General features: G+C 37.9%; 1 protein-coding gene and 1 long non-coding RNA gene across 3 annotated transcripts in view; both read left to right on the top strand.

The window, feature by feature from the left end:
- LOC115221696 (cytoplasmic dynein 2 heavy chain 1-like) overlaps window positions 1-11,395 on the top strand; it is a 398,382-nt gene extending 386,987 nt beyond the window's left edge. For both annotated transcript variants that reach the window (XM_036510740.1, XM_029791902.2), the window contains exons 71-76: window positions 924-1,117; window positions 1,877-2,098; window positions 4,014-4,229; window positions 7,262-7,461; window positions 7,598-7,796; window positions 10,762-11,395. In XM_036510740.1, the coding sequence (XP_036366633.1) occupies window positions 924-1,117; window positions 1,877-2,098; window positions 4,014-4,229; window positions 7,262-7,461; window positions 7,598-7,796; window positions 10,762-10,926 (1,196 nt within the window). In that variant the 3' untranslated portion in view covers window positions 10,927-11,395. The remainder of the gene's footprint in view (window positions 1-923; window positions 1,118-1,876; window positions 2,099-4,013; window positions 4,230-7,261; window positions 7,462-7,597; window positions 7,797-10,761) is intronic.
- On the top strand, window positions 6,265-6,688 carry LOC118766885. Its single transcript, XR_005002796.1, has 2 exons — window positions 6,265-6,310; window positions 6,595-6,688. It is a non-coding gene; the product is annotated as an uncharacterized LOC118766885 (long non-coding RNA).
- Window positions 11,396-26,912: the final 15,517 nt, after the last annotated feature.

The following is a 26,912-nucleotide window of genomic DNA, read 5'->3' as shown; positions in this document are numbered from 1 at the left end:
TGTTCTCAGCTTCCATCATGGCCATCATGCATTCCTCACTGTGTCCCTGAGAAGATTTTTGGACACCTCCTTGATCTTGGCCACCAGCTCAGCCTTGGTGTTGCAGACAAAGCAGTTGGTGTCTTTCTCAACTAGGAAGCTAGAAATTGGGGGTGGTGAAGTCGTAGAAATTCTCCATGAACCATTTCTGGTTCTTTGCGGAAGTATGCCAAAGAGCTGAATGCTGCTGCTACATATAGGACCTTCCAACAACAACTCTCTCTCCAGCCAAAGTTTAACTACTGCCTCCAGCCCCTTCATATAATCATCAGAATTGTGCCTAAAACCCTGTTCAAAGATGAGAGGTAGTGTGATGTCACCCTCACTGGTGATGCACCTAAAAATCATCACTGCTTAGGGAATATTGGTTATCATGATGTCTTTGTCATGTCTTACAGCCTTTACCGTATTCACAGAGCATTGAAGAGCAGTCATGATGTCGGCATTTCGATACCTGGCATGAAACATCATGACTCAAGTAACTCTCTTCCAATATTCAGACAAGCCTTACTCCTCCATATCTGCTTACTTTTTCTCAACTCCAGCTTTAATCATTATGCTCTAATGCCATTGACTGTTCACCAAAACATGAAACTGTTCTTGAAAAAAGAAGACATGAAAATGCCATCAAATTTAAGTCAAACACCCTAAATACATCCATATTCTCTCTCTCCTTCTCTTTCTCTCTCTAGCTATCTTTATGTCTATCTATCTCTATCCCTCTCTCTTTATGCTATCACCCTCCATTCATTGATTTCTCCTATCAAACTCTCATGCTTCTCTTCGTGAGCTGCCACAGCCTTTTCAACGCCAATTAATTAGTAATTCAATCAATCACATTATCCAATCCAATAATTCAAATCTCTTATCTCTTCTCCTTATAGGTCATAATATTCAATGGCAGTGGATCCATGGCCTCTTTGAACAGGCCATATATGGAGGTAGAGTAGACAACACCTTTGACATAAGGGTGTTAGTCTCTTACCTGAAGACCTTCTTTGACAACCGGGTGTTGGGTGAACATGTGAGTGACAGACGCATTGGAAATCTACAACTGCCAAATTCCTGCCAGTACCGAGTAAGCATCTCATTTTATGTTACAATGTTCTTTCTGTCTTTCTGATTTTTATGAACACATGAGGGGAACTCTGTTTACTAGAAATAGAAACCAAAACACTCTCTAGATATTGATGTGTTGAAACAATGGTATAATCATAAGGCATTTAATCTTTATTAAAGGTGTGCATGTGTATGCACATGTGTGTGTGTATTAGGTATGTGTATGTATACATATATTTTATTTTATTGGGAATATTTTACAAACTGTTTTTCTAAGTTTCACATGATTGTTCGTCAGACAGTTTGATGAATGGCATTACATAAGACTCTGAATAAGTTTGTGAAGTCTTTCAGCTTCAATGAAATATTTTACTTTACTTTTGGTATTCAAGTAATATTTTATCCGCCTTGTTTTGTATCTATGTGTTCACATGCATATGTATCTATGTGGTGTATTCCTTTTTATATGGAAAATATTAAAGTTTCACTAGTCATTGCTTCATCAAACTGCAAAGTTTTGTTTTTTTTAAACTTTTTTATATATTTTTGGTTCATCTAGTGGATGGGATTTAGTGGTTGCAACCTTTCACTTATAAAAAATAAATGTTAGATTATTTTTAAATGTTATATTCTATTTAAATTGCATGATTTTTCAGTTGATGTTAGACCATTTTTATATATAACTGTACATAAAAAGAAACATTAATTTCATACATATACCTTAACAAACAGATTTTTTTTTATCTATCTTAAAGCCTTGGTTTCCTGTTTCTTTCAGGACTACATTTCTCTGATTGATAAACTTCCTGACTACAACCAACCATCTTTGTTTGGTCTTCCTGAGAATATTGAGCGGTCTTCTCAGAAGACCATAAGTAACAATGTTATCGGTCAGCTGAGAATCCTGATGAGGTCTGACATCAAAGGCAGTAAATTTGATAAGGAAGTCTGGTCTTCTGAACTGGGGCCCATTCTCAAATTGTGGAAGAAACTTAACCAGGTAAGACACTTATTCAATTTAGTCAATGCTAATAGGGAAGTGTCTTTCTTGGCTTCCCATCATACTAGAAACAACAGCCAAATCTCACTGAAATCATATCCCACTATCTTTAAACATGAGTTCTCCTATCAGATGAGGTCATAGCATTACTTCATTCAAATTTCCCCATAAGTGTTCTTGAAAGTGATATTGCTGTGTTTGCCATTATCTTCAGCAATTGGATGGTCATTAGTCCTCAAGGAGGGGGGGGGGTTTCTGTCTTGCTGGATATCCAGACACTCTTCTAACGAGATTAGGAAGCTACTCAAGTGTTGTGGGAAGAGTTTAGTCACTGACAACTTGACCATGAAACAGGTAATACTGTTTGCATGGTACCATTATCAGATCTCACCAGCCTGTGATGAGATCCCTGAGTCGACTTAACTTTGATTATAGGTTTGCTTATTTAGGGTTTACTTTTGGCTAAACAACACACTGAACAATACTTTGATGAGATAGAGGATTTAATAGCTGGTCTGATCAGATCAACTAGTTTATTTCAGGCCTAGAGTTTTGAGTTCAAATCATGATATAGTCCCTGAATCCAATGAGCAAGCTCAAAATAATAAACCTGTTGGAGAAAATACTTACTTCTCAGTAGATCTACAGCACTTCATCATTCCCTGTCAAATGCTTTCGCCAAATACTTCCACTCTATTCCCGCATTTTCTGGAAATGGAAATACTCATGTTCTCCTGCAGACTGATGTTCAAAGTAAATATTTGGTGAAGCAATAACATCTCCAAAACTAAGAGGGGCTGTAAAAGTCACAAGCACTCAATACATTCTCCTCCTTTTCTTTTTCTTTTCAACTCTAGGCACAAGGCCAAAATTCTTTGGGGTGGGGGCCAGTCAATTAGACCAACCCCAGTATACAACTGGTACTTAATTTATCGACCCTGAAAGGATGAAAGATAAAGTCAACGTAAAGATATGAAATACAGTTAAGCATTTCATCCAGTGTGCTAATGTTTCTGCCAGCTTGCCGCCTTCTTCCTTTTCCTTTTCTGATTTAACTAACTTGTTAAACTAACTTAGAACAAATACCACAAGGCATTCAATCCAATGCTTTAATGGCTCTACCATTTCACCATGTGTGGAGAGAGAAAGAGAAAGTGATATAATGTGTACCCCTACTTAAAATGTGGATGTTCTTTTAAAACAAGTAATATTGCAGTAGTTACCATAAGAGAAACCCTCATATTGGCTTTTGGTGCAAAGTGCACACTTATTTATATCACTAGCATGGTGATAAATCTCCACCACTCCTAGAGTCAGTACTACTAGATCATGTGATTTTAACCTTCCTTAGTCTTGTCAGTGATGGACGCTCAACCACTAGAGACATCAGCAACTTATCTCCTTGCCTGCGGTATATAGAATAACAGTGCCAGAACAGGCATTGGTGTTTGGATTCTCTTTTTTTTTCTTTCGTTTGTTTCAGTCATTTGACTGCGGCCATGCTGGAGCATCACCTCTATTCGAACAAATCGACCCTAAGACTTATTCTTTGTAAGCCTAGTACTTATTCTATCGGCCTCTTTTGCTGAACAGTTAAGTTACAAGGACGTAAACACACCAACATCGGTTGTCAAGTGGTGGGGGGGGACAAATACATAGACACAAACATGCACACACACACACGACAGGCTTCTTTCAGTTTCCATCTACCAAATCCACCCACAAGGCTTTGGTCGACCTGAGGCTATAGTAGAAGACACTTGCCCAAGGTGCCACGCAGTGGGATTGAACCTGGAACCCTAATTATTATTTTACTATTTTCACATCCTCTCTTCCAGTTTAATCCATCATTTATGATGGAAAGTGTCTTCAGTTTATCTATTTTTTAAATTTTATTTTCTTTCTTTGATTCTAGGGTCAGCAACTGATTCATATGAAGGTGACCCCACCAAAACAGAAAGATGGCAACACTTCCCCCTTGTTGGCCTTTATTCAACTCGAAAAGTACAATGCCATCAAACTTATCCAGTTTGTCCATTTGTCTCTGGCCTCACTCAGCAAGGTTATCCGTGGCTCCACTCTACTGACCGCTAGCGTCCAGCAACTTGCTGAGGCACTGCTCAATCAAGAGGTAAGTTAATACAATCACTGATACAATCCCTCAGATTCTCCATACAACAAATATATACAATGAGCTTTCGTTGCTGATGTCATTAGCATGTTTCTGTCAATGGGCTGTGGCCATACTGGGGCACCACCCAGGGTGTAGTCAAACAAACTAAATCTAGTACTCATTTTATCGGATCTTTTGCCTAACTGCTAAGTTACCACATAAACAAACCAACACCATCTCATGAGGGACAAATACAATATAAGCACAAAGGCAAACACATCTACATATAGAGTGGGGGGAAATAAATATTTGTACACATCAAAATTCTTTATTTATTAAATTTCTAATGAAAATAAATGGAATATACCAATACTATATATGCATACACATGCACAAACTAAGAATATGCAAAAGAAACTAATATATCATAGTAACTAATGAATTTATATACATATCATAAATATTTAGGGGTGAAGAAAGTATTCGTACAGAATAAATTTATGATTTTCTATGCCACAAAATACTGTTAAAATAATTTTTATATTACTAGAAATTTCTCGTTTGTCATTTTTAAGTGTCAAAACACTAGCTTCATCATTCAGCACTGCGACAACATAAAGTAGTATCGTTATAATGGTGAAAAGTAAAGAACTCACAAATTCAGTGAAAAGCTTAATTATTGAACAGTGGAAAGCAGGTAAAAGTTACAGGAAAATATCAGAGACCCTTTGTGTTCCATTTTCTCCCATATCTTCATTTATTCAAAGATATAAAAAATTGTGAACTGTTGAAAACAAAATAAGATCCGGTGTACCACGCAAGATTTCCCCTAGATCTTTAAGAAAAATGAAGCGAAGAATTGGAAAAAAATGCAATGATCACCAGAAAGGAGTTGCAAGAAGATTTGTTAGCTTCAGGGACTAGTGTTACACTATGAACAATCAGCAATGAACTGAAATCACACTCTCCTAGAAAAACTCCGCTGTTGACTAAAAGGCATAGAGATGCCCGTTTAAAATTTGTTTATGAACATAAAGATAAATCTGATATATTCTGGGAAAATGTTCTATGGACAGACGAGTCAAAAATTGAATTGTTTGGATGAAATTTGCGTAGCCATGTTCAGAGGAAAGATGGTACCACCTATTCGCTGAGAAACACAATTCCTACTGTAAAGTTTGGAGGTGGCAACATCTCTGCAAATGGTACTGGCAATTTACATGTGATAGATGGTAGAATGAATGCAGAGATGTACCAAAATATTTTGAACAATGATTTATGGGACTCTGTAGAAAAGCTCCAGCTTTGTGAAGGGTGGGTTTTACAACAAGATAACGATCCTAAGTACACAGCGAAGTCTACCAAAAAATGGATTGTCAACCACAATATAAAACTATTAGAATGGCCAAGCCAGTCACCTGACTTGAACCCCATTGAAAATTTGTGGCATTATTTGAAAATTAAAATTCATTCAAGAGCCCCAACGTGCATTGCAGATTTGAAGAAAATTTGTCAAGAAGAATGGGAAAAAATTCCTAAAGAAACATGCGAGTCATTGATTAAGAACTACAAGAAGAGATTGGAACTGAATAATGGTTATGCTACGAAGTATTAAATCAGAATTATCAGTTATTTATGTTCTGTACGAATACTTTTTTCACCCCTAAATATTTATAATTGAATATAGATTCCTTAGTTACTATAATTTATTAGTTTCTTTTGCATATTCTTAGTTTATGCATACTCTTTACTCTTTTACTTGTTTCAGTCATTTGACTGCGGCCATGCTGGAGCACCGCCTTTAGTCGAGCAAATCGACCCCGGGACTTATTCTTTGTAAGCCCCAGTACTTATTCTATCAGTCTCTTTTGCCGAACCGCTAAGTGACGGGGACGTAAACACACCAGCATCGGTTGTTAAGCAATGCTAGGGGGACAAACAAACACACACATATGCATGTGTATGCATATATAATATTGGTATATCCCATTTATGTTCATTAGAAATTAAATAAAGTATTTTGACGTGTACGAATATTTATTTCCCCCCACTGTATATAGGGTGTCCCAAAAAGATGTACTCACTCTTTGACAGATGATGTACGGGCTTACCTCGATGCAACAAATCCAAACAAATGGATTGGTAGGAGAGGTAGCATCGAATTTCCTGCACGTTCCCCAGACCTCATTCCAATGGATTTTTTTTATGGGGACATCTCAAAGATAAGGTTTACGCTGCAAAACCAGTGACAATTGAGGACTTGGAAAATCAAATTCGAATGCAATGTCTTGCAATTCCAAATGAAATGTTTGGCAATGTTGTTGAATCCATTGTTGGACATTATCAGCTTTGTTTGGAAAATGAAGGAAGGCAGTTTGAACAGTTGCGAACACGCAGGAATGAGAGAGAACATTAAATAGTTCTAAATGACAATAAATAATCGTTTCCACAACAATTTATTTTCCTGAATTTAATTTAACTTTTTTAGGATTGTATGTATATCAATAAAAATCTACTTGAACACAAAATGCATTGGGACACCCTGTATATTTAACACATTTGAGTCCACCAGACACATGAAGACCTGCTCTTCTCTCAGACATGTTCTCCAATTTTCTAATAATTCTGCCATCCACAATCTTGGCCAGTTCCTGTGACGTGTAAAAGATACCTGCGCTAGTGAGACATAAAAGGCACATGTGCCAGTGATATGTTAAAGTTATCCACTATACTCTTGGAGTGGTTGGTGTCAGGAAGAAGCCAAAACCAGACTGGAGCCTGGTACAGCTCTCTGTCTTACCAGTTCCAGTCAAACCATCTAACCTGTGCTAGCAAAGAAAACGGACACTAAATGATGATGATGATTAAAAATGTAATTTTAAAAAGTGTCTTTTACTATTGCCTCAGGCTGACCAATTAAATTTAAAGCAAATTCTTATGAAAAATCAATAATTAAAGTTTCTTCCCTCTCTCTCCCCCCTCTCTCTCTCTCTTTCTCTCTACCCATCTGTCAGGAAGACTTCTTTAAATGTCATTTCATTTCTTTACAGACTCCAATCAAATGGTTGGACCTTTGGGATGGCCCTGAAAACCCAGTGAATTTCTTGCGAGGACTGGTCAGCAGAACTTCTGCAGTTCTTCAATGGGTTGAAATGGCAGAAAACAACACCATCCTTGACCAGCAACTCGATCTCTCCAACTTGTTCCATCCGGGAACATTCCTCGATGCTTTCCGCCAGCAGACAGCACGGTGAGAAAACAAGCTCTTTCAGATGGTTATTTTAAAATATTCATTCTTTCTTAAATAGCTTCTCTTAATCTTTCTCATTCTGTGGAATTTCTGCAGGTCCCACGAATAAATATTTAATGTTGTTTTACCATTGCAGAGCTGTAAAGTGTTCTATGGACAATCTGAGGTTCGTATGTAACTGGCAGAACCCATCCGCGGGGGCCTACGTCACCATGCGTATCGGTGGACTGCTTCTGGAGGGTTGTATATTTGATGGCCGTAACCTGTCTGATAATCAACCAGAATCTCCAACAGTGTGTGCCCTTCCTCCATGTTACATATCTTGGATTCCAAAGGTACCGTTTCTTTTTATTATTCATTTTATGTATATTTACTCTCTTTTACTTGTTTCAGTCATTTGACTGCGGCCATGCTGGAGCACCACCTTTAGTCGAGCAAATCGACGCAGGACTTATTCTTTGTAAGCCTAGTAATTATTCTATCGGTTGCTTTTGCTGAACCACTAAGTTACGGGGACATAAACACACCAGCATCGATTGTCAAACGATGTTGTGGGGACAAACACACACATATATATACATATATACGACGGGCTTCTTTTAGTTTCTGTCAACAAATCCACTCACAAGGCTTTGGTCGGCCCGCAGCTACAGTAGAAGACACTTGCCCAAGGTGCCACGCAGTGGGACTGAACCCAGAACCATGTGGTTGGTAAGCAAACTACTTACCACACAGCCACTCCTGCACTTATTTATTTATTTATTACTGAGTTCTTTGTTTCATTCAGAATCTCCACCCGTAAGCCCTATCAGATATGAGACATGTGGGCACAGCCCTTTTGGTGCCACCTGTTTGGCATCACTGATTCAACACTGACTTATTTGGTATCAGATGTTATAATGTTTCTCTTGTCCCCTCCATCTCTCTCTCCCTCTCTTTCTCTCTCTCTATTATATGTGTGCCTGTATTTCCTTTTATGTAAATGGGAGGGACAGCGTTAGTGTTAATAGTTCCCAACTTTTTGTTAGGCCAGTACCCCTAAAAATTTTTAAGATGTCTTTGCACCCCTTAAAAAATTAATAATTCATTTAATAATAAAGAAGGTGAACTTATAGTAAAATTTGAACAACATATTTTATATTATCTAATTTTTCAATATGTTGACAAAAACAAAACATATGGCCAAGAAGAAAATATCATAACAAAGTAAAATAAATTTTATTGTAACAAATGTCTTGTTTTCATAAGTTCAGAATTAAAATCTTCTACCAAACCTTAGTCACAATTTATGTTTCTAACACTAGCTTAATGATAACTAAGTTATTTTACTAAATTCTTTGTTATATTTAAAGTAATTGAAAGAAACACTGAGCATCTCAACAGAAATATGGTAACAAAAGGGTTAAATTATGATCTGAAAAGGGAAATAAAAATATGGATATGGTTGACTGGAAGAAAAATGGGGGAACCTAACACACTGGCAATAACACCATTAAATCCAAGAATAAGTGTAATAATAATACTATTAATAAAAACAGAAAACTGGGAGCACATGCATAACCATGGCGATGGCTGCTGGCTTCCCGTTCCCTAATCTAACGGTAGGTTTTAAGCTAGGCTAGACTAACTTAGTTTCAACACACAAAAAATGGTTAAAAAGCTGTGTTACTCACAATTATATAATATTCAAATTGATATCACAATGTTAACTTCACATTTACTTTATATATTTTCACAATTAACTGGTCTTTAATAAAGATACCTTTTTTCACAAAATGAACAGATAGCAAAATTATCGCAATCAGCCGTCGTCTAGTTAAATTAAAAAAATTTTTTAAAGTTGTGAAACAATATTCACAACTCATCATTGTTTAACATCTGTTTTCCATTCTGGCATGGGTTGGATGGTTTGACTGAGGTCTGGAGAGCCAGCAGCTGCACCAGGCTCCAATCTGATCTGGCAATGTTTCTACAGCTGGATGCCCTTCCTAACGCCAACCACTCCGAGAGTGTAGTGGGTGCTTTTTACGTGCCACCGACACAGGAGCCAGTCAGGTGGACCTGGCATCAATCACATTCAGATAGTGCTTTTTACATGCCACCAGCATGGGAGCCAGTCAGAGGGTACTGGCATTGATCACATTTGGATGGTGTTTTTTTACATGCCACCAGCACAGGAGTCAGTCAGGCATACCTGGCATCGACCATGTTCAGGCAGTGTTTTTTATGTGCCACTGGCACAGGAGTCAGTCAGGAGGATCTGACTTCGACCACAATTTATGACAATTGTTTTTTGCAAATCGCTTTGTTAATGTAATTTTCTCAAGCATGTGGAATCAAAAGCATTTGATATGCTGTACTTTCATGATTATCATTTTCCGTACTTTGCTATTGTTGGTTGCAAATCAGTTTCTTAACATATTCTTCTGGTGACAGCTGGATATCACGATATATTATTTCCCCCTTTTCTTGACAAAATATTTACGTTTTCTTACAATTTGTTGCAAGAGAAAACGGAGAAACCATAGGAGAGTATTATACAAATTAAGTGCAAGGCTGGGCACTCACACACCTGGAATGCTGTCTCGCACCCCTGGTTACAAGACACTAGTTTATGTTACCATATTCAATAAATACATCAAAACATCTCTCTTCCACTTCTCTCTCTCTCGCTCTCTCTCTCTCATTATATGTAAACATCTAGTTATAAATGGATGTACAATGCTTTTTCCCCCTCCCTTTCTCTCTCTCTCACTGTGAGCATATTTCTCTTTATGCATACGAGGAGAAAGTATTTATGTCAGTCGTGTTTAATTAATAAATTGTGATCTCTCACTCCCTCTCTCCTTTTCTTTCTCCCTTTATGTGCATGAGCATCTAGTTACATTTGTATGTATAAGGTCTCTCTGTCTCCTTCTCTCTCTCTATCTATCTATTTCTGCACGTGTGTGCATGTGTACGTGTGTGTGTTTTTGCCTCTGGCGTCCAGTCATTTGTGCCAAACGACCAGCATTCAAACAGTTGCATCCAATTAATTACATGGCACCAGCACCCACACCATTTCTTTTTATGTGGCATCTTGGCTTTAGGATTTCATGGCACTTATTATCTCATAGCTTTGGGATTTTAATGGTGTGAAAGGCTGAATCTGGCTGGTTTGAGCATAAAACAAGGTGGAATATTAGGACAGAATAAATGCTAAAGGTTTAAAATTAAACTCTTCATCCTTGGATGATTTTGTTTGTGTGTTGTTGGCTTTTTTGTTTTTGTTTATTTATATATATTTTTTGTTTACTGCAGAATGTTCCTGACAAAAGCAACACAGCCGAATACATCTCTCTACCTCTCTACTACAGTTCCCAGAGAGACAGGGTGGTCACCTATTTGGATCTACCGTGCACCTCATCCGATCCGAACCACTGGCTGCAGTGTGGGGCAGCAGTCTTTCTCTCATCCAATACCTAATGAGGGAAGTGGGAAAGCGGGTATGGATGGTGGTGGGGGGGACTTGGATGAAGTGAGAGAAAGAGTAAGAGAGAGAGAGAGAGATAAGGAAGTGTAGACTGAGGAGAAGAAGAAAATGAAGGAGAGAGAGGGAAAGAGATGGAGTTATTGTAAAAACAAAAATGGACCTTATCAACCGGAGATTGTATTTAGTAATTTGAGATGCTTATTAATTTGATAGGGTTGTAGTATATATCTAGGGAGAGTGTTGAGATGGGGCTGCAGCTTTTGACGACTTTTCACATATATTGCAGTATACCACACTTCTATATATTGCCATATCCATCAAAATACCTCAATATAACATAGATTATACACAATATTAATATCTATATTAGGGCAGCGAGCTGGCAGAATCGTTAGCACACTGGGCGAAATGCTTAGCGGTATTTCATCTGCTGTTATGTTCTGAGTTCAAATTCTGCCAAGGTCGACTTTACCTTTCATCCTTTCGAGGTCGATTAAATAAGTACCAGTTACATACTGGGGTCGATGTAATCAACTTAATCCCTTTGTCTGTCCTTGTTTGTCCCCTCTATGTGGGCATTAAAGAAATAAATATTAACATCTATATCACACCACACTACTGAACAATATTACCTTTGTTGTCACAGTACATGACAATATGTTAAATACATCTCAGAATACAACGTAACATTTATCTATGTGAAAGTACACCACTTTATGAGATGTCAGATGTATTATAAGTACCACAGTACCACATTATGAGATGTCAGATGTATTATAAGACTGTATGCTATGTTAACATCAATATCACTCAACGCTACAATACAATGTCACATCTGTTGTCACACCACATGACTATATATTGTTAAATATGTCACAGAATACAATGTAACATCTGTGTCACAGTACTCCATTATACAATGTTAGATGCACTGTAACAGTCCACCTATAATGCAATATCACATCTGTATAATAGTCTCATCTATGACACAGTCCACAACAATATTGTGCCACATGCATTAGAGGTCACCACTATATAACATTACATGTGTCACAGCATGTAACATTATAATGTTACAGTGCACTACCATATTGTGTTATGTCCTGTACTCCATTATGCCACAGTAATGCCATAAAGTATCACATCAGTGTCATGTTACACCCCTATACATGTAACATGTATAGGGGTGCATACAGTGGTGTATTGTACATGTGCCATAGTACACTACTATATTGTATCATACCGGTGTCACAGTACATCACAACCCTCTACTGTATCATATCTATGTCACAGTACACTACTATATATCTATACCACAATACACTAAGCTATAGTATCACATCTAAATCATAGTATATGACCATATAGTGTCACAGTACACTTCTGCATAACATCTGTGCCAAAATATACCTCTGTATAATATATGCAGAATGTTATTTTCTAGAAGCTTTGGTTCCAAAGCCTTACCAGATTAATGGTTTTTCCACACTAGGTGGGGATCACCTCTAAATTAAGCATTCATTCATTTCGTTTTCATTGTGCCTTGTGATACTTAAGGCGACAGCAAGATCATTCCACCTTCTAACACTGAAAGTGTCCTGGACAGTTTGTTCCTTGTTAACCCTCCGCTTTTAAGATCTGTTATTATTCACCACATTTCCCTTGGTTGACCAATTTTTCTTTTACCTTGTGGAACCCATTGCAAAGCAATCCTGATAACTGATATCAACCCAGCCTTTTCCATCTCCTTGTTTCAATAGTTTCTGTTATTAGTTTCCCGTTAGCCTTGGTATGTAATTGGCTATTCAAGATCTAAATTAAACAAATACTAAATTTCCTTAATTAAATGAAATATAGGTACCTATTCATTAGAGTAAATTAGTGTGTATTATAAGAAGATCTAGACCATTAGTGTTCAGGAAGTCTGTGTTACAAATAATTCATAGTAAACTATATAGTGTTACAGTATTGTAATATCATATCATCTGTGTCACAGTACAATACTATATACAGTACTATGTTATATCTATGTCACAGTACATTACTCTATAATAGTATCACATCTACGTTACAGTACACAATTATACAATGTCACAGTAAACAATGCTATAGGGTACCACAACTGAATCACTATATACCACTTCAAATAGTACCACAATCACAGTACACTAATATCATATCTGTATGTCTGTGATATGTTGTTGACTAGTATTAAACAACTAAAAACTACTACCACCACAATCACTTATTCACACTATAAAACAATGTTAAATCTATAATATTTATAATTTTGTTGCTGTATTATACCATGTTATTATTGTATCACATTTATTACTGTATTATACTAGTTAATATTTTGTTATTAATATGCTTTGTATTGACCAGTGTTAATTGGTTGGAAACCTCTGAGGATGTATATTTTGTAAGTTTAGGGTTTTTTTTTCTCCTTTACACCACCAATCCGTCCAAAGAATAAAATATTTTCAGAAATTAATGTTATTATTTGTTTGTTTCTTTTTAATTTCAAACATTTATCTTTCATTTTTTACTGGTTTCAGCCATGCTGGAGCACCATTTCAAAGAATCAACTCCTGTACTTATTCAAAAAAAATTTTTTCAGCCTGGTATTTATTTTATCGGTCTCATAAAATTCAAAAGGAAAATGTGTTACAGAGTGATCCACAACAACACGGATATTTGCTAGCAGCATAAATGGTACTTGCTGTCACAAGAAGAAGCACTATTGCAGGAAGATGCCAAAATTGTGATTTCAGGCGATGCCTAACAAAGGTAGTATCTTACACTACAAACTGTATGTAAGATATATCATATCTGATGAAATAGAAAACACACTTTTTCAAGCAAAACAAAATCTCAAACAATCACTTTGGCTCCTATATACAAAGTTGGGCCTCCTATAAGCTAATTTTGTCGCTAATACTCACTACACTATCGGCTAATTTTTATCCAGTCTCTTCAGCCTAGCTTGGCTCCTTACCAATAATATTGGTTCCAAACTTTGGCACAAGGCTAGTATTTGGTGGGGAAGGGTTGAGTCGATTACATCAACCCCAGTGATCAACTGTACTTATTTTATCAGCCCCTAAAGGATGAAAGGCAAAGTCGACCTTGGCAGAATTTGAACTTAGAAAGTAAAGATGGACAAAATACTGCTAAGCATTTTACCTGGCATGCTAATGAAGAGATCTTTTTATGTGCCACTGGCACGGGTGCCAGTTATATAACACCAGCATCAGCCATGACTTCAGTTCCACTTGGCCTGATAGGTCTTCTCAAGCATGACATATAGCCAAAGGGCTTAAGCACTTGTCATTGCCTCTGTGAGGCCCAAACTTTGGCGCATGACAGCAGTTCAGGGGAGGGAGAAAGCCAATTACATGGATCCCAAAACTCAACTGATACTTATTTTATTGACCCCCAAAAGGATGAAAGGCAAAGTTGATCTCAGCAGAATTTGAACTCAGAACATAAAGACAGACAAAACACCACTAAGCATTTTGCCCAACATGTTAACAGTTCTGCCAGCTTGTTGCCTTATTTATGCCATCAAATATAGTCAATCGTTCATTTAATATTTATAACATTTTCACAATAAATGTAATTAGAATTTTACCATATTTTTACTCTTTTAGTTGTTTCAGTCATTTGACTGTGGCCATGCTGGAGCACTGCACTTTAGCCCGAACTCTGCACCCCTTATGTTTGGCGTTGAGGTGACGGTCCAAGGCTGTTCTCGCTGCCGAGATGCAGAGCCCAACCTCAACACTTCCTCTAGGTCCTTAACTAGTTGCCCTTCTATTCTGGCCTTATCTAGTCTTAGCTGATGGCTAAACCTAATAGACTCAAAATGAATGGCTCTCTTGAGGGCGAACCACCATTGGTTATTAACCACTGCACCGGTTAACGCCCTCTATACTAATTCCTCAATCCGGCTACGATATGCCTCGCAAGTCAAAATAGACTTGTTCAGCTTCCATTAACCGGATCCTCTCTTAACTGTACTATCTATGTCCAGTCTACACTTAACCATTCTATGGTCAGTGTAAGGTACTTGGACAAGCTGTGGACAGCTAAAACTAGACTTAGCTCCAGTTCTTATCACTATCCTATCTAAATAGGACTTGAACCTTCCGTCGCCACTCATCCAGGTCCACTCTGGGACGTTCGGATGGTCAAGTCTGTAACGATCTGCCAGCTGAAAACGCTTGAGAAGATCTACGAGACGTGAGCTTACGTTCCTATAGATCGAGCCGACACTATCGATGCATGTGTCAACAGTAACGTTATAGTCTCCTAACACCACTAATGTCTTCGACGTCATGAGAAGGTTCTCTAGGCACTGATAAAAATCAGTTTGAAATCCTCTAGCACAAGGTGCATAGATCCCAATCAACCTGAAGGCTTTACTGCTGTATATCACATCAAGGACGACCAGCCCACCTTCTGGGTCTACATAGACTACTTGTCTGCAGAGCCAAGCCTTTTCAAACCAGTACTACTACACCCTCTCGCCCTCCAGTCCGGCTAGGAGACATGGATTTCTCATAGTCATTCAGGAGGGACGAGAAGGCTTGTAGACTGTCCAGCTTGGTCTCTGTAGCAACCATCACATGCATATCGTGTGATCTGAGGTCGTCGAGGAAACAAGCTTGCTTCCACTTCGAGCCCAGACCATCATCATCATCATCATCGTTTAACGTCCGTTCTCCATGCTAGCATGGGTTGAAGTGCAGTCATTCAAAACAAAACAAAACAAAAGCAAGGGTTCTACTTACTCTTTGACTTTTTCTTTTATTGGTGATGTTGGGGCTGACCTCACCACACGTGAGGCAGTCCTTTCCTCCTGCTCTTCCAAAATCTCCTTCAAATACCGCAGAAGGTCCGGGATGCTCGTGATGGTTCTCGGGTGCCTACCCTTCATTTCATTGTACAGTTTTTCAGTTATCCAGGCACATCTCTCTTCCGTGCCTTCAGGCTGCTGCAACAGCTCCACGGTGTGGTGCTTCTTTAATGTGTCCATGATATATTTATCCCTGGTATCACATTTTACCAGGGTTTTTGTTCCATCTTTTTTCTTATTTTCTCTTCTGGGACAGTGAAGCGAGATCTTTTTTTTTTTCCTGTAGTGTGTTTTTCTTCTTTTTTTGTGGGGTATATGGATGGAAAGGTGCAAGCGTTCTCTTTTTTCTGGGTGTCTTGAACTCCCCCTTGGTCACCTCCAGGGGAGTTGTTACTTCAGAGGGGTGGGTGCATTTGTTTCTGTTGGGACCGGTGTGTGCATGGCCTGGGGTTTTTGGGTGTTTTGTTTGGGAGGGTGCACCACAGATGGGGGTGGGTGGGAGAAATTGTTGTTGACATACAACAGCAGAAATTGTATTCACCTCAATAGACGTCATTGATTGGTTGAAATTGCCGAAATGCAAGAAATTTAATAACAAATAGCTTACAAACTACAGAATTTTCTCAAGAAAGCCAAAAGAAAAAGATGTTTTATGTAACACATTGTACCAGTATACGAAGTTTAAAAGTGTTTAGTTACAAAGAAATTATTTTAAAAATCTGCCGGTCAAAGTGAAAAGGGTACTACTAGCGAACAGTGGTCCCGGTGCGCGCACTCGCGCTAGCTAGTCGTAAGTAGTCGATTCTACGACTTTTAACCCTAACCCTTTGTTTTTTAAAATAATTTATTTACTTAGTTTAAAAAATTATTTACTTTACATTTTATTTACTTTGTTCGAAAAATATTATTTAATTTTCTTTGATATGTATTCATCCTTGAAATACAAACATACGCGCAAGTCGTTGTAGGATCGACTAGCTAGCGCGGATGCGTGAGTGCGCGCACCGGGACCACTGTTCGCTAGTAGTACCAGTGAAAAGATCCGAAATATATTTATACACAATTTAATCCCAGAAAATGGGAAACCTATAATGCTTTTTTTTTTCCTTTGAACGAGGACAACAGTTCAAATCCCACCCCCGCGGGGGGGGGGGGGCGAGACGTAGCAACAAAGCCTACAACGTTCGAAATTAAATTTTTCGCACAATAATAAAAATACAGTATCCAAAAAAACGGGAAACCTATAATTTTTTTTTTTTTTTTTCCTCACAACGAGAACAACAGTTCTAATCTCACCCCCGCTAGAGGCGGGTGCCACAAGCGAGCCTACAACGGCTAAAATTTAATTTTTCACGCAATAATAAATTGATTATCCCCCAGAACGGGAAACCTATAATATTTTTTCCTCTTAATGAGAATAACAGTTCAAATCCCACCTCCGCTTGGTGGGGGGGGGGCACGACAATAAAGCCTATAACGGCTTTAATAAGTTCAATATTTCAACAGTTCACGACTGCAAAAATGGCTTTACACAAACAATTACTTTCTCCCGTCACCGGGAAAAAGCACAACAAGTTTCAAAGTTCAACAATGTTCAACAATATGCAGTCAACAATTCCAACAGAAAAATTATCCAACGTTCAACAAAACGTTTGACTCACCGCCAAAAAAACACGTCTATCCACGAGACACAGCCACTCCTACGCTGTGAAAATTTAATTAAATTTTCCTTTATTAGATTGCACGGAATTTAACATAATCTTTAGAGTAGAGTAAAGCAATTAGTCTATCTCTACTATTTCCGTTCAACTCAGGCTGGAATTAAAACCAAGCTACAAACTCAAATACGAAATATCAAAGCAGCTCTTGGTAGCTGAGCTCGAGGACACGTATTTAGCAACAGAGAAAGATGGTAGTTATGCAGCAGAATAGAAGCATTGGACAGATGGAATATGATGTTGCGAACTGTGGCTTCTTGACATTAACACGGCTCCAACAACCAAGACAGCAGCTGGGGAACTGGAGGCCAACTTGCTTAGAGAGGAAGAAGTCATACCTGGCTGGATGTCTCGTGTAACATGGTTCTTTGTCGCCCGGGTTCACTTCGACTAGTCATATTACATTCTTACACTGACCGTTTCGTAGCCAACTTCACACTCACGTGAACATGTCATAAGTCTGCATACAAAAGTTTCAGTAGGAGAATGGGGCTCATGGGGTCGGAGCGTAACCCATCTCTCTGCTTCATTTCATGTTTGTATTTTGTCCTTGTTATATCTCATTCGACTTTATTATATTTTGTAAAATTTTAAGTCATAATCATTGTGTCTGACCCCAATCAGGCTGTATTGTCCCCCTCTGTGTTTGGGCCCTTGTGGCTAATAAAGAAACAGGACTATCCTTTTTTTACTGTTTGTTTACGCCACCATCTTCACACTCCGCGTTCTTTGCATCACCAATTGATACTGCGCGTTCTTTCACCATTTCAAATCGTTCGCCTTCAAAGCGAAGACGCAAAAAACAAAAAAAACTTGCAGTGTCCTTCAAATTAGTCAAGTGATCAATAACGTTATTTTTCCCTCGTAATAATATCTATCACCGAGTAGAATTTGAACTCGACACTGTGAACTAATGAATCACTTGATGTTACAAGAAATTTGAGGGTTAAGCATTCTAGAAACAGAGAAGTTCCGGATCTTTTCGGTTTGAACGGCAGTTTTTTAAAATAATTTCCACGTAACTAAACACTTTTAAACTTCGTATACTGGTAGAATGTGTTTATAAAACATCTTTTTCTCTTGGCTTTATTGAGAAAATTCCATAGTTTGTAAGATATTTGTTGTTATTTTTTCTTCAATTTCTGCAATTTCAACCAATCAATGACCGTCTATTGAGGTAAACAACATTCTATGCCGTATGAATATGTCCCTCGTTTAAGAAACAGATTGGGTTTATTTACATTTCTGAAGAAAAAAAGATACTCTTCACCCACCCCTAACTCTAACCTTAACCCTAAAATAGATTGAAATGCAATAGATCGATACTAGGGCGAATTATGGGCGACAATTTCATATGACACCGCTAGAAAAACTGCTGTTCAAACCGAAAAGATCCGAAGTTCCTATGGCAAGATACAAACCACGGATCTCTTAGCTAGTCTTCACGTTGCCTCTGTCAATTCAGTCATGCATGCTCTTTCCGGTAGAGTTGAAATATATATTAAATTCTGTATTGTATTCAGTACAGTACTGTCTCTAATCGAATGGAACATTTGATAACAACGAAGCCCCTGAAGGGGAATTATTTTTTATGGCTGAGTCAGAGGAAGAAGGGCACCACCCACGACCCTTTACAGCCGAAACCCCGAGCAATTGAACTGATCCGTGCGACCAGCGTCGCACGACACCTTTGAACGGAATGGACCTATCTCTTCAGGTGCCAAGGTACAGAGCTGCAGGTCCTCTGACTTTTTCCCGGTTGGTTTTGGTTAATGTTAACGTCTCGTAGTTCCTTAAAGTGGTTTCGACATAATAACGTGACGTCATCCTCGTATGCCGACATAATAACGTGGCGTCATCTACATATGCCGACAGATATTCTGCATTCTAGTCCACATGGAATGCCTTCTCAAAATCTGAGGGAGTAATGCCAGCTATTGTCTTTAAGTCATCATGTTTCTGTTATTTTTAAAAAACAATTTACTATAGTTAAGCTTTTCCCAAAAATCTAAAGAAGAGGAACCTAATACTGAAATTTGGTGCCGTTTAAAAACATTTCCGGGACAAAACGTGGTCAAGTCGGAGAGAGAGGAAAACCTAAATTCGTATTTAAGCCATCGTATCTCTACTATTTTAGGAAAGCTTTCCTGGACGATCTAAATGAGAGGAATTTATAATAATACTGAAAACAAAACTTGTAGTCAGAGGGATAAAAAGTAATCTAATTTGAGGGTGATCATTGGTTCACTAGACGTTAGTTACGTCTATATATCTGTGTGAGTGTATGTCCGTGTGTGTGTATGTACATATATATGTACACACCACGTATACATAAAGTAAGCAGGACAGACGTATCGAATATGCAACCCGCTACTTTTGTTTTATTTTTCTAAATTTTCTTCGAGATCTATTTTTAATACCAGGCATTACGATTTTGCCCCTAGAACAACCATTCAAGATTTCAAATACGCATATTCACACACATACACACACAGTTGCGCAAATACTTGTGGTGGGGTTGTTTGTCTTGGATTTTCTGTAAAAAAAAATTCTGTGGGGGAAAAGTACGGAGATCGCGATTCTGAAAAAGGAAAAATAATTATTTCCTAAATATTAATTTTTTTAATAAAATCTCCCGCTCCTTCCGGTTTTCGAAATACTTATCTTTACTCCCTACCAACATTCCGAACGTTTTTAAATCCGGCCGCCTGTTTTCTCATCCGTGGAGGTTGGTCAAACAAGTAGACAAAATAAGAGAGGCCACGATGTGATCGTTGAACATAATAGAAATAAAAATTGTTTTCTTGGTTTTCAGAATATATACGCACAACACATAGAAAGAGATATGGGATGCCTCAACCTAATTGTTCTTACTCGCCCCAGCCAACCTGCATCGAAATAGAGTCTGCTTGTTCCTTAGTCTTATACATTATAGTTGACTTTTCCAAAGGGAGAAAAGAACTTCCCAGGGCGTTGTGAAGATTGAAAATGAGGTGGACAAATTGCTGTTTTAAAGTTTCTCCTGTATCGGCTTCCCAAGACAGTTGAGAAGAACATCACAGCGATTATGAGATTCATGGGGGATTCCGTGGTTGGGAGAGAATGAAAGGAGAAAGTTATTCCCATCTGAATGCTAGCAACAGGGCAGACCTCCGCTAAACGTATCCAACGATCAAGTGGTGGTGTTACATCAGATAACGGATTAATTTAGTAGCAGGAATATTTGGAAGTCCCAAAATGCCAAGGAATCAAAATCGGATTGTTAAGTTCCAACAATCACGATTTTGTTATGGATCGATGACGATAGCGCACAACCGACAAATCAGATTTCTGGAAGAGATCACTGTTATCAACAGGAACACGATTCGCTCGATTATTGGTGACTTCAGCAAAAAACTGACCACTTGGATCTCTTATATAACAGGACTAGCAGTATCGCCCGGCGTTGCTCAGGTTTGTAAGGGAAATAACTATAAAGCATTTTTAGAGAGTTATAGCCAAAAAATAGCAAAAAAATGGAAAAAAAATTATGGTAAATTTTTTTGAGAGTTAAAAAAGGTGGAGTTGCGTCCCCTAGACGGTCTGTGGTTTGGGTTTCTGATTCTCGACCCCATGTCGAATTTATCGATTTTTTTCAGAACTGGGGGAACTTTTCAAAATTTTCGCTGCGTTAGTTTTGAATTATGACATTGGGCTATGTGTGTGTCAAGTTTCATCAGAATCGGTTGAAAGCCGTGGTCAGAGTGAGGGTACGAGAAAACAGACACACAGAAAACGCACAGACAAACTGCCGTTTATATAGAGAGAGATGTAATCAATAGTTCTTTTCGTACTCTTTTTCATAGACAGAAACAAACTACAAAAAGAACCAGGCGGCGAACTGGCAGAAACGTTAGCACGCCGGGCGAAATGCGTAGCCGTATTTCGTCTGCCGTTACGTTCTGAGTTCAAATTCCGCCGAGGTCGACTTTGCCCTTCATCCTTTCGGGGTCGATAAATTAAGTACCAGTTACGCACTGGGGTCGATGTAATCGACTTAATCCGTTTGTCCTCTCTGTGTTTAGCCCCTTGTGCGTAGTAAAGAAACAGGTATTTCGTCTGCCGTTACGCTCTGAGTTTAAATTCAGCCAAGGTCGACTTTGCCTTTCATCCTTTCGGGGTCGATAAATTAAATATCAGTTACACACTGGGGTCGATCTAATCGGCTTAATTCCTTTGTCTGTCCTTGCTTGTCCCCTCTATGTTTAGCCCCTTGTGGACAATAAAGAAATAAGAAACAAACTACGAAAAGAATTCTCATTTCAGTCGCTATCAATGGTGGCATACACCAAAAGACGGTCGGGCTGCTAGACGGACACCTCTCATAACTGTCATCATTGGCACGAAAATACCTCATAAACTGTTAAACTGTTTTAACTTGGTGTAAACATTTTTTTCTGTCATTGGTCGTGATGACAATACATTTTGTTTGAAAATAAAATATTTTTGCATTTAAAATTTCAACCAGAATTCTTGGTCTTGCATTCATTGCAGTAGTAGTAGTAGTAGTAGTAGTAGTGGTGGTGGTGGTGGTGGTGGTGGTGGTGGTGGTGGTGGTGGTGGTGGTGGTAGTAGTAGTAGTAGTAGTAGTAGTAGTAAAACACCCACAAAACTTAACTCAATCAAATCGTTTCGCCAAAATCAGAAATATTGTTCTCGTTACAAATCTAGGATCTTTTCGGTTTGAACGGCAGTTTTTAACATAATTTCTAGGTAACTAAAAAATATTAAACTTCGTATACTGGTAGAATGTGTTTATAAAACATCTTTTTCTCTATAGTTTATAAGATAAATTCTATAGTTTATAAGATATTTGTTGTTTTTTTCTTCAATTTCTGCAATTTCAACCAATCACTGACCGTCTATTGAGGTGAAAATATTCTGTGGTGTATGAATATGTCCCTCGTTTAAGAAACAGATTGGGTTTATTTACATTTCTGAAAAAAAAAGATACCCTTCCTCTCACCCCTAACCCTAACCCTAAAACAGATTGAAATGCAATAGATCGATACTAGGGTCATAATTATGGGTGACAATTTCATATGACACCGTTAGAAAAAAACTGCCGTTCAAACCGAAAAGATCCCAAATCTATCACTGACGGGTTTCAACTCAGTTTTCGTCAACCAAATTTTATCCACAAGTCTTTAGCTGACCTGAAACTATAGTAGAAAACAATTGAAATGGAAGCCTAAATCACGTCGTTGCGAAGCGAACTTCTTAACCAATACAGACATGTTTGCACAAACGATCACAGCAGAAACACTGTTGAGAATAGGTCTATTCCATCATGGCAGTTTTGAAAAGGTGGCGGAGATGCTTAACTGCTATACCTACAATAGTAATGCATTTTGATCTGATACAGTATTGTCTAAGCTTTCTTTAATTCTCCTCATTGTTCATTTAATATTCTAATACAATGATGTGTGTATTATGTATATATATATATAATATATATATATATATATATATATATAATATATATATATATATATATATATAGGAATAGCTGAGTGGAGAAAGGAAGGATTTTATAATCACACCTACCTAGCTAATATATTCAGGTAGGCCTATATATATATATATATATATATATATATATATATATAGAGAGAGAGAGAGAGAGAGAGAGAGAAAGAGATAGATAGATAGATAGATAGATAGATAGATAGATAGATAGATAGATAGATAGATAGATAGATAGATAGATAGATAAGCGGCTCAGCTAACGTTTATGATCGCTTTTAGTGTCGTCCGCCTCAATGAATATGAATTACTGGAAATAATCAAACGCAGGCGTGGGATGGTGTATTTAAGAGAAATTGAATAACGGTTATTGAAACATTGTTTAAACGTATAATAAATGGCCGTGTGTGCATCTGTATGGGTACTTATGAATATATATGTGGACGTATGTGACCATATATATTTTGTGTGTGAGTGTGTGGTGTACCTGTGTGTACATGCTTGTATATATATATATATATATATATATATATATATATATATATATATATATATATATATATAATATATATATATATATATATATATGTACGGGTGTTCATATCTGTGCATATATGTGCGTGTGTATCTGTAAATGTGTCGTCTGCGAATGCCTGTGTGAACATTTGTGAATATCTGAGGGACTTTCGTATGTGGGTCTATGTATGTGTGTATGGATATTGATGAGCCTATGGTTAATTATGTAAGTGTGTTGGCTTAGGAATATATAATGTAATATACACAGCACATATATACGAGTATACGAGTATACACATCTTTTCGAGTAAATCTTTTGCGGAGATATGTTTTACTGTCTGTCCCACATGTCTGTAAATTAATCAACGTGGATATGTGTATGTGTGTGTGTGAGAAAGAGAGAGAGTGTGTGTGTGTGTGAGTGTACGTGCGTGTGCATGCATGTGTGCACAACAAACACACACACACTGCATATGTATTTTTGTATATATTTGTGAATAGCTCTATGAACGTACATTTATGTATATGTGTGTTGTGTGTGTGTGGTGTGTGTGTGTGTGTGTGTGCGTGTTTGTGTATAAACACTCACACAAATACCCTCACACGCATATATGCTTATGCATGTTTTTGTATATATATATATATATATATATATATATATATATATATATATATATGTGCGTGTGTGTGTGTGTATGTATATATATATGTATATATCTATCTAGCTATATAGACACACACACACACACAGCGAGAGAGAAAGAGAGAGAGAGAAATATTAACTAAACTCAACGTAGACATCCATGTATGCATACGTACGTGTATATGTGTGTGTTTGTGCATGTTTTCATGTACATATATGCATGTATTATGCATGTATATATGCATGTATGTATGTATATGCATGTGTATATGTGCCTAAGTGTGCATATTTGTGCACATTCCTGCATGTACATGTATGCATGCATGCATGTATGTATATACCCATGCGGTTTAGTGTGACATGGTATACGCACCCATTAAGACCTGTGTACACGTCTGTATACATATTCAGTATTGAACTCCGCTTTTTGCACCTTTTAAGGGGATCTATAAGATGCGCTGTATTATAAATGAATTTTTTTCTTTGTTCTATTTTAAGACGGTCAAATAAAAAAAAAATGAAAGCTAATAATAATAATAATTCCTTATCTTAACTAATTGGAAGTGTTATTATGTACATGTTTTGTCTTGCAAATATTCTGCTCAATACTTGTCTTGGTATAAAAGGTGGGCTACAGCAAATATTCTGCTCAATACCACAGATTTGCTTGTCAGTTGTTTGACCTTAACCAGTTGAGCACGTCCCTTAGTGGCTGACGGTATGTGCATCTCTGATCACGAACAAGAGTAGCGGGGGAGCCTCATAGACATGTGTTGAGAGGGACTGTTCGAATATTTCACATCTGGAAACATGGGTGATTTGCTCATCATCTTCAAACAGCTCTTATTCAGGACCCTTTTGAGTGGGATGGGCTACTCGACCTGAAGAAAATTCTATGTGGACCCCACCTGCAAAGTCATGCGCTGTTTATCTTGTTATGAGTTCACTATATCGTGCACTTATGGTTGTGACGCATGTGTCTGGTGTACTCCTATCGGACGGTATATTGGGCTTCATATATTTGAACCCCAGTGTCACTTTGATGGAAACAGTAGTAGTAGTAGTAGTAGTAGTAGTAGTAGTAGTAGTAGTAGTAGTGGTGGTGGTGGTGGTAGTGGTGGTAGTAGTAGTAGTAATAGTAGTAGTAGTGGTGGTGGTGGTGTTGTTGTTGTTGGTGGTGGTGGTAGTAGTAGTAGTGGTGGTAGTGGTGGTAGTAGTAGTAGTAGTAGTGGTGATGGTGGTGTTGTAGTAGTAGTAGTAGTAGTAGTAGTAGTAAAACCTGATAACATACAAGCAAGAATCAACAGCAAACTGGATGCTGGGACGACAAACCACTCTTATTTCAAAAAATACCAAAAACACCATACACCCACAAAATTATAGGCCAATAAGATGCCTATCAACAATCTACCAAACATCCTATCTATAAAATCTATAAAACCTATAAACGTCTTGCAATACACCTGGAAAACAACAATGTTTTGCCAGAAGAACAAAAGACAACGCCTCTCTCTATACACAAGGAGGCGACAAAATACAAAACAGAAACGAATTACACTGAATCACTGATTTGAGATGAAATTACAGCAGAAATGGTCAGAGACAAAAACAACGTGAGAACAGAACTGCAAGACATACGAAAGAAGAACTGGAGAGAAACATCAGCCCGTGACTAAAATCCTTCAAGGCTTCACAGAAAAGGGGGCGAGTTTAAGTGAAAGCCAACAATGGCTCGAAAGCTCTGGACTAAAAGCAGAAAGGGAAGGACTGATTCTCGCTGCACAAGACCAATGCCTAACCGCAAACAATTATAAAAGCAAAATAATGAAAACAGGTCCTAACACCAAATGCAGCCAGCAGAATGAGACAGTCGACCACATCGTCTCTGATTGTCTGGTCCTTGCCAAATCTGAATACACACACGCACGCACACACACACACACACACACACACACACACACACACATATATATATATATGTAGTGGCTTCATGCAGGCATAGCGTGGATTCGATCCTCGATAGCCAAATTTCACTTAATAGTTCAACAGTACTTTTCTCACGGTAAAACAATAGTTTTTCTGTGAATGACAGCAGTTACGTTTGCCAGATGCCTTCGTTAAGCAGAATAATGTCTTTGCCACTTGACCCTTCTAACCTCTTCTATTTTACCAAAAGCTGGAATAGAGATAACAGATCCCTAACGAAATCTATTGTTCTCTAGCTATCCTTCTGGCTGGTTTTGGATAGTTATAAAAACAAAATCTCCGTAAATCAAAGTCAGTTAGTGAGAACCGAGTCTGGCTGACTGGCTGAACAAAACGCCGTCACTAAAGGAAAAGAAGACACAAAGGGACAATTATGGTAACTCATCAACGAAGCAGTTGTTTTCGTCCCACCACACTCACTTTCACCAACTCACTTTTTTTCTCTGTAACATTACCATATATCTCTCTATATATACTACTATGAGATCGTGTAGAGGCTGAAATTAACTGTCTTTACTTTGCGTGCTTTACGAACTGTGTTATATACTATGACATTAGTCCACGCGTCGTGGTATGGCATATATCAAAGTAACGCTAAATAAATATTTCTTTACAACCTCGATCACTGTTCTTCGTTCACCATATAAATGGCCAACAACAAACCAACTGTTACAATTGGTGACCCTCGACTACAATGAAGTACTATATATATACACACATATATATATATGTGGTGTTGGTGAGAGGATA

Source organism: Octopus sinensis, linkage group LG18 (genome assembly GCF_006345805.1).
Source record: "Octopus sinensis linkage group LG18, ASM634580v1, whole genome shotgun sequence".
Taxonomy (NCBI): Eukaryota; Metazoa; Mollusca; class Cephalopoda; order Octopoda; family Octopodidae; genus Octopus; species Octopus sinensis.
This window is presented reverse-complemented; position numbering and strand designations above follow the sequence as displayed.